Source organism: Sebastes fasciatus, chromosome 20 (genome assembly GCF_043250625.1).
Source record: "Sebastes fasciatus isolate fSebFas1 chromosome 20, fSebFas1.pri, whole genome shotgun sequence".
NCBI classification, from domain to species: domain Eukaryota; kingdom Metazoa; phylum Chordata; class Actinopteri; order Perciformes; family Sebastidae; genus Sebastes; species Sebastes fasciatus.
Window position 1 is genome coordinate 21,121,054 of NC_133814.1, and position 12,324 is coordinate 21,133,377.

At 39.4% G+C, this 12,324-nt stretch overlaps 1 protein-coding gene and 1 long non-coding RNA gene across 2 annotated transcripts in view; one reads left to right on the top strand and one right to left on the bottom strand.

Annotated features, from left to right (window-relative positions):
- The window catches only part of LOC141758744 (uncharacterized), a 31,749-nt gene that overhangs the window by 823 nt on the left and 18,602 nt on the right, over positions 1-12,324 (bottom strand). Inside the window, exons 2-3 of the long non-coding RNA XR_012591935.1 lie at positions 1,738-1,794; positions 1,015-1,148 (exon numbers count right to left, since the gene is read on the bottom strand). This is a non-coding gene — a long non-coding RNA (uncharacterized LOC141758744). The remainder of the gene's footprint in view (positions 1-1,014; positions 1,149-1,737; positions 1,795-12,324) is intronic.
- Positions 970-8,307, top strand: LOC141758741 (inactive all-trans-retinol 13,14-reductase). The gene is made up of 11 exons (XM_074620387.1): positions 970-1,193; positions 2,921-3,103; positions 3,873-4,114; positions 4,196-4,391; positions 4,640-4,837; positions 4,937-5,056; positions 5,164-5,302; positions 5,740-5,849; positions 6,227-6,393; positions 6,599-6,758; positions 7,096-8,307. Exons 1-11 carry the CDS (start codon positions 1,037-1,039, stop codon positions 7,263-7,265), a joined length of 1,842 nt encoding a protein of 613 aa, XP_074476488.1. The 5' UTR covers positions 970-1,036; the 3' UTR covers positions 7,266-8,307.

Here is a 12,324-nt window from a genome sequence, read left to right on the forward strand (position 1 = left end):
TCTGAATTTCATATTAATTGAGGCCAACATAACAGCTTGTTGCTTTGTTGTGGTTCAGGTTATCTCCGGCTTCAGATCAAGTCTATTGCTTAAGGTGAACTGAATTAGTGTAGAACTTGAGTACAAAAGTCCATGCATGGATTACCTAAAATGATAGTAAGGAAACTGGGTAATCACAGATTTACGTTTATTATTCTCCTTCAGGGGAGAAATATTGTGGATATGGTAGGACAACTTACTTCCCGGGTTATTAGAGTGAGTTGCACAGTGAAAGGTCTAAATTTCTTATGTCTTTGAAAAAAAAAAATCTATGTCATAACGCTTCCACAAGGACCTTATTGGACCTAAAATGATAAAACTCAGTGATTTCACTCAGCTGCACTGTTGTAAAGACATAAGATTGGACGCTGCCTGTATAAAGTCTAGAATGACTTGCACACAATGTGGTGTTTATCTTAATTGTCTTATCAGATAAGAGCAATTGTGGATATCTAATCTATGCAAGTTTCCTTTCACCTCTTTGGCATGACTGAATAATCATGCAACCGACAGGAGGAAAACAAAATGTGTCGTAACCTTAAAATCCGAAGTGTTATAACTGTGAATTCTAACGTGAACATTGAACAATTGACTTTCAAATATTAAGTAGATTCCTTACACAATTTGTTTATAGATTAGTGCATCTCTTAATGCTTTTAGAAGAATTTCTTTAAAGACAAGTGAAATCAATGGAGCTTGCTTTTCATGTTTTTATCTGCACCAAATGAGTGCTCAGCAATTATTGTCTAGATGTAACTGTGTGCCAGCGGAAACACCATTATTGTGATCTGTGCACTGTTATCAAAAAGGGTCTTTCACCACTTTATCTTTATTGCTTGCCCTGACACGTATGTGTTACATGTCGAATGCCCACCCATCTTCTCCAGACCTTTGGCACTCATCGCAATAAAAGGAGCCTCGTGAGGAGACCGGTGTTCAGATTAAACCTGTCACTGCTGCTCTGAACACTCTCACCTGAAACAGTGACTTCTCCACCATGTGGCTCTTGATTTTCTTAGTCTGGTTGGTTATATGGGCTGGTGGCACATACTGGTACCTGTTTGGGAAGCCGAGCCCGTTCTCCCTGGAGTCAGTGAGACCGCCTGGACCTCGAGAGTTTGATCAGAAGAAGCGGGACAAAGTTATCAAGCAAGGTAAAATTATTGCAGTTGAAAATGCTATTAATGCAAATAATCAGGAATGTGATGCAATGCTTTGTTAAAGAAGTATATTTTCTACCAGTTAAAGGGGAACTACGGCCATTTTCATTCATACATGTTATTCCTATGGTCTAAGACAGTCTAATAATATTAATAAACATCAACAATTAGTCCTTATGACATCACAAGTTTGAGACTTCTCTGGTTTCTGGCTTTGAGAGAGAGGAGCTCATGTTCACACATATCAATTGAACTTTATAGGCTGTGGAAATATCTATATGACAATATTGGAAATTTCTTAATTTAGATGGCGTTCCTCTTTAATCCTGATTAGCTCTGTAGGCACACAATTTAACAAGATACAACACATTCAATATTTAAATTATTACACTAAACTCCCAGGGAGAATGCACATTTAACAAAATGTGAAATGTAGTCTAAAAAAATAAAATGACACCCAAATAATATATATTAAACATCGTAGAGTATTATCTGTTTTTATTCCATTGGATATATAAAACAAATATTATCTACTTACATGCCGATATGAGTTTTCTATATTTTTATAGCAAAATTGGACCACCCCAGCCAGCATCTGCCAAAAAGGAAAAAAAGAGAATAACTTATTTAACTAACTTATTATAATAAAATAACAAGAAAATACATTATAAAATTACAATGAGTGAATTTTATGAAATAAATATCAGATTTTTTCACAGGTACAGAAATCACTGATGCGTTTACAATCTCTGCTGTCACAGTAATCAATCAATCAATTAATAATATACTCTTTTTCACTGCAAACATTTCATTTTGCCGTAGCAGGAAAATCACAGGTGTCACATTAAATTACTAAATTTTGCAATATTTAAAAAACTCAACCTACTTGTTGCCAAGAAGGTTTTCACGTACAAGGAATTTGCTTTGGTGTATTGGCGCATAACATAAATATAGCAAGAAAAAATTAAATTAAAAATAAAAGTAAGTACGAAAATCAAATATAGACAAATATATGAAGAAAATTGCAATAAAAATATGAAAAATACTAAAAAATACTATTAAAAATATGAACAATATATCTGATGTTATATGAAAGCTGTATAGAAGAAAATTACAATTAAAATATGATAAAATAGTATAAAAATTAAAGAGCTGTGCACTCAAGAGCAAATTGCACTCCAAGAGGTCTTCTATGACATTAAAACTTTCTTGACACCAATTCAAATGAGTCTTGGGTATGTTGTAAATACTTAAGCCAAAGTTAACCGAGAATAGTTCAAAGGATATAAAAGTAGGCCATACTGTAAAACATATTTGAAAAAGGAAGCTGTATATACGAGTAGTCTACTGTACTTCTTACAGCTGCTGAGGTGTGCTGATACAGCTATCTAAATGACCTGTTTTCTGTGTCATAGCTTTAGGAGGCCTACAGTAATTGTTCTTCACCTGTGGTCTTTATCTAAATTAGATTATGGACCAGGAGATTATGTTTGCAGTCTCATCTGCTGTTTATTGCCAAGAGGAGAACACAGATACAGGAATTAGATCAGCAGCCATGTATCTATGACAGGAGAGGTGTGTAGTGCAACCTTCAGACTGTATTATGCAACCCAATTATGCAACACATTTCAGCACTTGATAACATTTACAATGCATCTTTATTAAAAGTGTCTGAACTAGAAAGATAAATGTTACCATCAGCTCTGTATGTTCCTGTCCAGGATTCAACCTTGACAAAGTGCCCGAGAACCTGGATGTCATTGTCATCGGGAGCGGTATCGGTGGGCTGACAGCCGCAGCCACACTGGCCAAAGCAGGGAGGAGAGTCCTGTTGCTGGAACAACACGACCAGGCGGGAGGCTGCTGCCACACCTACATAGAGAAAGGCTTCGAGTTTGATGTTGGTAAGACTGCTTGTAATTTATGTGACTGACACATTTTTTCACTTGTTTAAAGAAGCAATATGATTTGTTTTGTTTTTATCTTTGAACATTGAATATTAAAGATTTTATTGATGTTCTATTTAAAAAAAAAAAAAAATTCGGCAGCATATGGACTTTTTGTAGAAAAACACAGATGTACAAGCTGTCCAACAAACACAGGACTTTCAACCAGGAGACCAGTGTTCAGTGTTTTGTTTCGTAAGTGACGTTTGTTTGTGACGTGTTTTCCGTACTTATGTTACGTTGTTTCTGTACGTATGTTACTTAGTTTACGTATCAACCATGACGTTTTTCCTAAACCTTAGTTTGCTCAGTGAGTAACTGCGAACGTTACCGTAGTTTTGTTTCATGGCGTAGAAATGAGACTCGAAAAGCGCCGTACAAAATACACGCGAAAAGCCTAAAATGCGTGCACCTGACGCACTGAATGCCCTTGTAACGTCATGCTATTTATACGCCTTCCCATGAGATCGGGTCGGGAAACTGACACATGCAAAACTGACGCTAGAGGGGTACCTAGTACGTCATAGTTTGAAGCGTAGGACCACTGACCAAGCATCGGTATTTGACGAGTTGGGAGTGAGAAAGTGCTGCAAGATCCTATAAAATATGAATTTCTGTACAAAGTGACCTCAAAAAGAACAACAATGCACATGGGTGTTCAGAATGGATGTTGTGAAGACTTAAATAACTATATAACATGTTCCTGCTTCCTGTCTTTATTCTCCAGGGCTTCACTACATTGGTCAGGTCCACGAGAACAGTCTGCTGCGCATCGCCTTCGACCAGATCTCTGAGGGCCAGTTGGAGTTCCAGGAACTAAATCAACACTTTGACACCATCCAGATTGGCCTGGGCGACGAGAAACGAGAGTACACCATCTTCTCCGGTAAAACTGAGATGAAAGCCCATCTGATGAAGCAATTCCCTGATGACACAGAGGCCATCGAGACATTCTTCAAAATCATGAAGGTACTGTTAGATAGTGGACGCATATTTCTGTCCAAAACATAACAAAACTATGGATCCTAAACATCTGCTGTGTTCCAACAGATCTCAGCGAAGAAGACTCACTACCTGGCAACTCTAAAGCTGATCCCACAGTGGGTGTCTTTATTGCTGCTGAAGTCAGGCATCGGAAACCTCGTCACCCCGGTCTTCCGCCTCACTGGCACAGGTGCAACAGACTTTGTGAACACCCTGACCAGCAACAAGGACCTCCACGTCATCTTCTCTTATCTTTTCTACGGTGGGTTCTCAAAAATGTTACCGGAGTAGAAAAACAAACCTCAAGTCTGAAAATCAGACAGTGACACAAATTGTTCTCTCTATTTACTCAAATTACTTTCTCCTAGATTCTCCTGTTCTTTTAAATGATTTTCTTTGTGACATTAATTCAGAGTCAGTGGACCTCTAACTGGATGGATGACAGTTCCAGTTGAGCATAAAATATTTACAACAAAGTAATAATTAATCCTTCGCTCTGTGTTTATTCAGGCGTGCCTCCAAAGGACTCCAGTGTTCTGATCAATGCCCTCCTGATTCATCACTACAAACGAGGTGCCTACTACCCTAAAGGTGGTGCCAGTGAGATCGCCTTCCACATCATCCGCACCATTCAGAAATACGGAGGAAACTGCCTGGTCAGAGCTCCAGTCACCCAGATCCTGGTTAATGATAAGGGAGCAGCTTATGGTGAGAAATGAGTCCAGCTCCATTTTATCACCTGTTAACGGGAGACATACTCATAAAAGGTAACTGACTGGAGTGTGCCATTTGTGTGCCCTGTGACAGGTGTGAAAGTGAGGAAAGGTCAGGAGGAAGTGGAGGTTCATGCACCTGTGGTTGTTTCAAACTGTGGCATCTTCACCACCTTCCAGAAACTTCTTCCCCCTGAGATTCGTGTCAAGACAGGTGAGCAACAAATCCCTTTTTTATCTAAAGGGATGCTTTATTAACTCTAATTGTGAAAATAAGGAGGAAGTTTCAAAGTGATTCCCATATATATCTTATTATTGTAGATATCCAGGAGAGACTGAACATGATGAAACATGGCAGAGGATCATTCTTGGTCTTCTCTGGCTTTGATGGAACTGAAGAAGAGTTGGGTCTCCAGTCCACCAACTTCTGGCTGTTCAAGAACAACGATATGGACAAGTCGTAAGTGTGCAGAGCACTGATCCCAATTAACACGGACACGTAATTAACACAAGGGGGCGCTGTTGTATAAGAAGTAGGAATGCAATAAATTCACAGAGGCAAAACTAACTAGTCAGTGTAGTTTTGCTCCCAGGAACATCAACTCATTTTATCATTGTTCATGTGGGTCAGCTTCTCCCAAAATAAAGTGTAGCTACTGTGTAATAAACACACTTTATATTACTGTATGTGGCTTATTTAATTACCAAGTTAGAGTTCCTCTTTTTATCCTCTAGATGGAGTACAGGATCAGTCAGGTTTCAGCACCAAAATTTAAATACCATACTCATGAATTGTTTTATGTTTAGCCACACTAACCCTAACCCTGGTAAAAGCAGCCCAATCCGATCTGACTGAAATTTACATTTTCGTTTTCGTTGTTTTTCTTTTGTTTTTAGGATGGAGGACTTCTTTGCATTGAGCAAAGAGGAAGCACCGGATAATATTCCCATGATGTTCATCACAATGCCATCTTCCAAAGACCCAGAAGCCAAAATAAGACATCCTGGTACAAACACCTACTAATTTTTCTACTGTTGTAAATAATAGTAGTTAGGGCTGCAACTAACGATTATTTTCTCGATTAATCGATTAGTTGCTTGCTCTATAAAATGTCAGAAAAATGCAGATAAGTGTTTCCCAAAGCCCAAGATGACGTCCTCAAATGTCTTGTTTGTCCACAACTCAAAGATATTCAGTTTACTGTTATAGAGGAGTAAAGAAACCAGAAAATATTCACATTTAAGAAGCTGGAATCAGAGAATTTAGACCTTTTTTTGTTTGTTTTAAAGATGTACTGCTACTAGAACATCATACCAAAATAATATCACATCTTGAGTGTCCACACAGATTAGGTGTGATGTCTTGTGTGTTTCACGTTCACAGGAAAATCTTGCATGACCATACTGACGATGGTGAAGTATGAATGGTTTGAGGAATGGACGGACACTACGGTGCGCAAAAGGGGCGACGAATACTACAACTACAAAATGAGATTTGCTAAGAACCTCTTTGACTGGGCCTGTACTTTGTTCCCTAAAATCAAAGACAAGGTGGGAACGGTCATTCTTTGTCATACATGCACATGCATACGTTTAAGATTGTTTTTGTTGTTTGTGCATGTACATTAAAATGATCTAAACCATAAATAATATCAATTTATAGCTATGAAAGCGTGTTAGGGTTACTGCAGGTTGTCCACGCTTTTATTTGATGTGTGTTAACAGCATTGTAATAGTTGTATGACTTGTTTTCCAGTTGGTTTTCCAGGACGTGGCGACCCCGCTGACCAACATGCACTATCTGGGTGCCCAGCGCGGAGCCATGTACTCCGCTGAGCACAACCTGGAGCGTTTCCATGCCGAGGCTGTGGCGAGGAACAGGTGCAACACCCCCGTCAAAAACCTCTACATCTCAGGTATGAAAAGTTACAAACTTGGCCGAGGCTTTTCGGTTAAAAAAAAAGTTCTGCAAGCACAGTCTGTGTTTTGTGATTGAGGTGTTCTCGGGCATAGAAATGTCTCAACAAGCCCTGAGTCACTTCGGAGGGGGGTGCTTTGAAATGTGAGAGTTTCTTTGCAGTGTGGTTAGTCAGTTTTTACTGATACCGATATAGTTAAAGCACTAAATTGTAAGAAAGTCACAAAGCAGAAGGAATTAAAGCTTGTAAAACATTATCTAGAGACAATCATTTGAATCCAGACTCCAGATAGTCTCATCTCATCCAGCAGGGTACTTTTGTGTTTCTGTTCCAGGTCAAGACGTGTTCAGCTGTGGGATAGCAGGCGCTCTGCATGGAGGACTCCTCTGCGCCTCTGCAGTGTTGGATCACATTGTCTACATTGACTTGCTCCTCCTCAAGAAGAAGCTGAAGAAGAGGAAAGCCAGAGAGTTGGCCCAGCTGGCTAAGAAGAAACTGCAGTGAGAGTGCTCTCTACTTCCCCTGCAGGACGATAGTGAAACTGCACAGATGCACAGATGCACAGATGCTAAAGGACCTTTGATTGTTGTGGGAAGCTTAAAGGAACAAACCAGCACCCAATCCCAGATCTATTCTATATAACAATATCATAAAGTCTACGTATACTAATTCCAATCCAGAATAATAATGTGTTCCTGGTAGACCATTCAGTCTTGTGATATATGCCAACATACTAGCATGATAAAATACACAGCTGGTTCTATTTCTCAGTGAGAAATATTCAAACGTATTCAAAGCTTCGCGGCGCGTTGCGGTGCATCACATCGCATGTTCTTCTGTCTGTCTGTCTCCATCTCCCCTGTTTCAGTGCCGCTGCCACACTACTGTACACAGGCACCTATGCACACAACAAACAGCCATATCCGTCTGAGAATAACTAATAATAATTAATGTTGAATATGAATAATGTTGTGGTATTATTCCTTATTTCATGGGCTATTTGAGGATTTATACTTTGTTATTACATACTTGTATAAAAACAAAAAAACAAAGCATTCGAATACTCATTTGGAGGTCGATTACCATGGCAATGTTTGACGTTTCAAAGCTTCGAAGCATTCGGGTCAGCCCTAGCTGGTTCACTCATAAAAAATCTATTTTTGCATCACATTTAACTCGTTACTACCTATTAAACTTAGAACTGCTACAAGTTCTCACTTTGTTTGCTTTTGAGATCGTTGCCTGTGCTAGTCGAACTGAGACTTAACACGGAAATACAAAATGCTAAATAGTTAGCCCATGGGATTCAACTCAGTGAGTCAGCGACGGCCGATCGATGCTTAATCACAAGTAGAATTGCATGATACCAACTGTTTTGATTTTTTTACGATTTTGTAAAGCATGTTTTTGTGATGTTATGTACAGAAAGTTTCTTTTTCTTTATATCTTTTTACTGTCACAAGTTTTTTTTTTTTGCATTACGCAAAATGCATATTTGTATTTTTTGCTGTACATGTTCAATAAACTTGATGAACCAAATAAAAAATTCATAATATGTCCATCCAAATGTTCAAAACATAAAATATTAAATGTGCTTAAAACTGATATAGATCTATATAAACACTGGAAAAGTTACAGAAAGGTTAAAGAAGATTGTTAAATACTACCACACTGTTCTTCTTCTTCTATAGGTGATAAGAGCAGTTTAAGATAAATTAATTAAACTGGAAATCATTATGAAAATAGAGGCCTAAGTATATAGATTTGATCAGTTCATTAAATCAAATATTACCTATAAGAAATCATTAATCTATCCATAATAATCCGTAGCATCAGGTATGATGGGTGACTATATTTGCTAAATATTTATATATCACTTACTGGTGACTTGAGACTGTAAGTCCCCTCTTGAGTGTCTTAGTTCCCACCTATGTTGTTCTGACCCGACTTATAACCTCAGTGTTGTTTGTGTAAGTATTGAAATCAAACGTACGGGGGGAAACCTCAGACTTCCTGCACTAAGTGAACATTTCCTCAGTAAACGGTGGGCATCCTGGCTGACAAGCTGTGGTTTGTAGGAGACGACCGGGGGGATCTGAGGAGAAGAATGCCCCTTCTGTCCAGCCGGCCGGTGGGATGCCAGTACCTCTCTCGCTCTGTTAGCCTCCATCCCTCTGCTGTACAAACTCAGGGAACGCTCTCCCTGCTGCTAGAGTGCTCTGATGTGCAACCTGCTACTGTTACCGTTTTCCTTTCAATACTTGTAAATAAAAAATGGGCAAAAACTAAAGCAAGTTCAAGGGATGAGGAGCAAAATGGTAGGGAGAGGAGTTAATTATATTGACTTTGCCTGCTGGAAGTTCAGTAGGCCATAACATATAATTACCGTGGCATGATACGGCGCAGTACTTTACCAGAAATAAATCTATTTCTACAGTAACTCTTACTTTCCCATGCTATGCTCTGACTGACTCACAGAGCTATAAACAAACTCACCTGCCCTCTGAGCTCAGGAATAAAGTAAACCCACCCTTTTTTAGCCATGATGGTGTGGCTTGAGGGAGGGTAATGTCGGCCTGTCGGTTGGTTGGTTGGTTGGTTGGTTAAGTCCACTTCCTGCTCCCTTGTGTTGAAATCAATGGGTTTTTTAATGGGTTTTTAGTTAGAAGCCTGAAATAAGTCTGTGGTTAACACAAGCTGAAGAGATTTTAACGTTTTGTTCTACGACATAAAATACATCAATAAATATCCCACGCGTGAATTTTGAAGCCTTTGTGTGTCTTAAAAAAGACGGCTGCTAACAAGTGGCTAAATGAGAATAGTAAACGTCATCACGCTGGCTGACTTGTCTGCCTTTACAGCTTCCTTGTGTATATTCACGCTCATGTGACCAGGTGTGATTCGTTTATAGCCTGACGTTAGCTTTATACTTCTGGCGATTGCATTCACACTTCACAAATCATAAAAGTGGTGTTCATTTGTGGAGATTATCTTGCTGAACAAAACGTGTAAATATCATAAACGTGTGTTTGCCACTGAGCTTATTTCCTGCAATAATCCAAAACCCAATGGAAAAATCTCATTTGTTTTTTGTCGAGGGAACCGGGGTGATGCTATACTTCCTGGTTGGCCTACAAAAATACGTCATCCCTGCAGCACACTATACAGGTTTTAATTCCTTATAATAATCACTGACTAGAGGACACAATTACCACATTTTACTCATTGCATCAGTGGCTATAGAGATTCCTCATCAGTGTAGTTTGCCACTTATTTTGTAGACTGTTTATAAAACATTTCAACTTTGTAGTAACAAAAGTTTTTTCTATGTAACTACAGAAAGTAAGTCCAGAGAAACTGAAGTAGAAATGTGTCAATTGACTAAGAAAGAGTCATAAGAGATAGACTGGGAGGATCTGAGGAGGAGGAATTGAAGTTTTTCTTGACCAGCACAAGCACCACCTCAACCCCCTTCCTCCTTTTTTCCTCTTGCAGGCAGCTCCCACATGTTTAGACACGCTCTTACATCAGGAGAGGCCCAGAGGGTCGGATCTCAAAAACAGCAGTCCACTCTTTCCACTGTCTCAGACGCTCTGTCCGACACTCTCTATCCAGAAGATGCACTCTTTAAAATTAAATGAATATTTCAGAGGCGGTGGTTCTAATCCAACAACTCTGGCATCTTAAAACTTTTATTTAGACAAAGCAAAGTGTAAACTTGCAAGCACTGTAGCGACAGGATTGGCTAGGGGAGTATTCGTGTTGCTAGGCTCTCGTCTCTGTGTTTCAGCCAGCTTTCCCTCTTTTCCAGATGTTGGAGCTCCTCCCCGCTGGCCTGCCGCAGCCTCCCACAGCTTGAACTTAGCCAACAACCACAGCTGCTACCAATCTGAACACTCTCAGAAGAAACTTTCAGACGACCCAGATGAGAGGAAGAGCCAGTCTGAAGATAGCACCCCCGGATCAGACTGAGCTTTAAGGCATGAGCAGGTGATAAAAAGCAACACCGGTCGTTTTTTTAAAGGGTCACTCCTACTTTAACTACCATCTTTTAGTGCAGTATGATGCCCTTGATAGATGAAAACTTAGAATTTTGCCATACATGGAGGTTTAAATCTAAATTGTCAAATTAGTTTTCAGAGGAAAGAGAAAAAAATCTTCATTTCTGTTTCTGTGGATGAAACCAGACTGAAGCTGTTTTCCTGCTCCGCATAGATCACAGACCTCTTCTCCGATGTCGGCTAAAAGCTGCTGCTGGAGGCCAACTTTCTGTTGAGCTAAATGGAAAATCCAAATCCAAAATGGCACCTTCCCCAAATCTCCCTTCTGCCTGAAAAATCTGTCTACAATCTGAAAGACTGCTGGTCCCACAAGTCTGCACACTTAAAGCTCAACACTAGCAGTTGTACATACAGTAATGTTTAGGTTAGCTCTGCGTTCTCTAATATGAAATCTAGTCAGTCATGTTATTGTTATATGTACAGAAATTAGCACACAATTTCAGTTCAAGCTGAAGTAATAGTTGATCAATCAATTGGAGGAAAAATGATCGCCAACTTGCGAGTATTTGCAGCTTTTCTTTGTCATATCTGATAGTAACATGAATATCTTTACATGTTACTATCAGATATGACAAAAGAAAAGCTGCAAATCCTAAAAAGCACTAGCTCAAAACGTCGCTAAATCTAGAGAGAAAGTCGCCAAGGTGGCAACACTGACCGTCCGTCCCTTCAGGCCTCGCTCCAAAGCCACTCCCCCAAAATTATCAGTATGAACATAAACAACGAATATGTCTATTGCTTGTGGAAGACTCTGGTGACGTGCAATGAGTGTACGGGCAGAGTGCACGCAGGTAGGCAGGACTGTAGATAGCAGATAGCCCTTGAAACAGCCACAGATACTGGATTTTTTTCTCTTTTTTTTGTCAGAGTATTTGATTTATTGATTGCTGTCCAGAAGTAATGAGAACTCCAACAAATATATCAAAGAACGTTTCTAAAATACATTACCTACCATAGCTTTAAGTTGATATAGCTGAACTTGTTAGCAAACTGTTGCTTATTTACACATCCAGTAGTTATGGAGCAACATTATCAGTCATTTGCAGTTGTGTTATTTAAGTCCAAAATGTATTGTCTTTTAGCTCTGTTTTTGGTCTCTACCAGCTCCTGAGGGAAATATTTGGCTCTTTAGCTGCTAAATGCTCCACCATGTTCACCAACTAGTCTCCAACTTTGCAGTGAGAGCAGTGAGAGTGAACCAAAACAGTAATATTGCGAGTCGGACAGCTAAACAATGAGCTCAAACTCACTATAAAGCTCCGTAACGCCGAGGGGAGTTGCAGATTAAGGTGACAATTCCCTTTCACAAATTAATCGTTGGCTGCAGCCATCATTTCCTCCAAAATTTCAGAAAGGTGAAATCATCAACATGCTATCTAGCTTCCCTGTTTGCCACACCCTTAAACCAAAGAAAGCTGGTTATTTGATCCGCTATTTTGAAGTGCTTAATTGATGATCAGTAAATCCAAACAGCACTTTTCATATGGGCATCTTTTCACAAA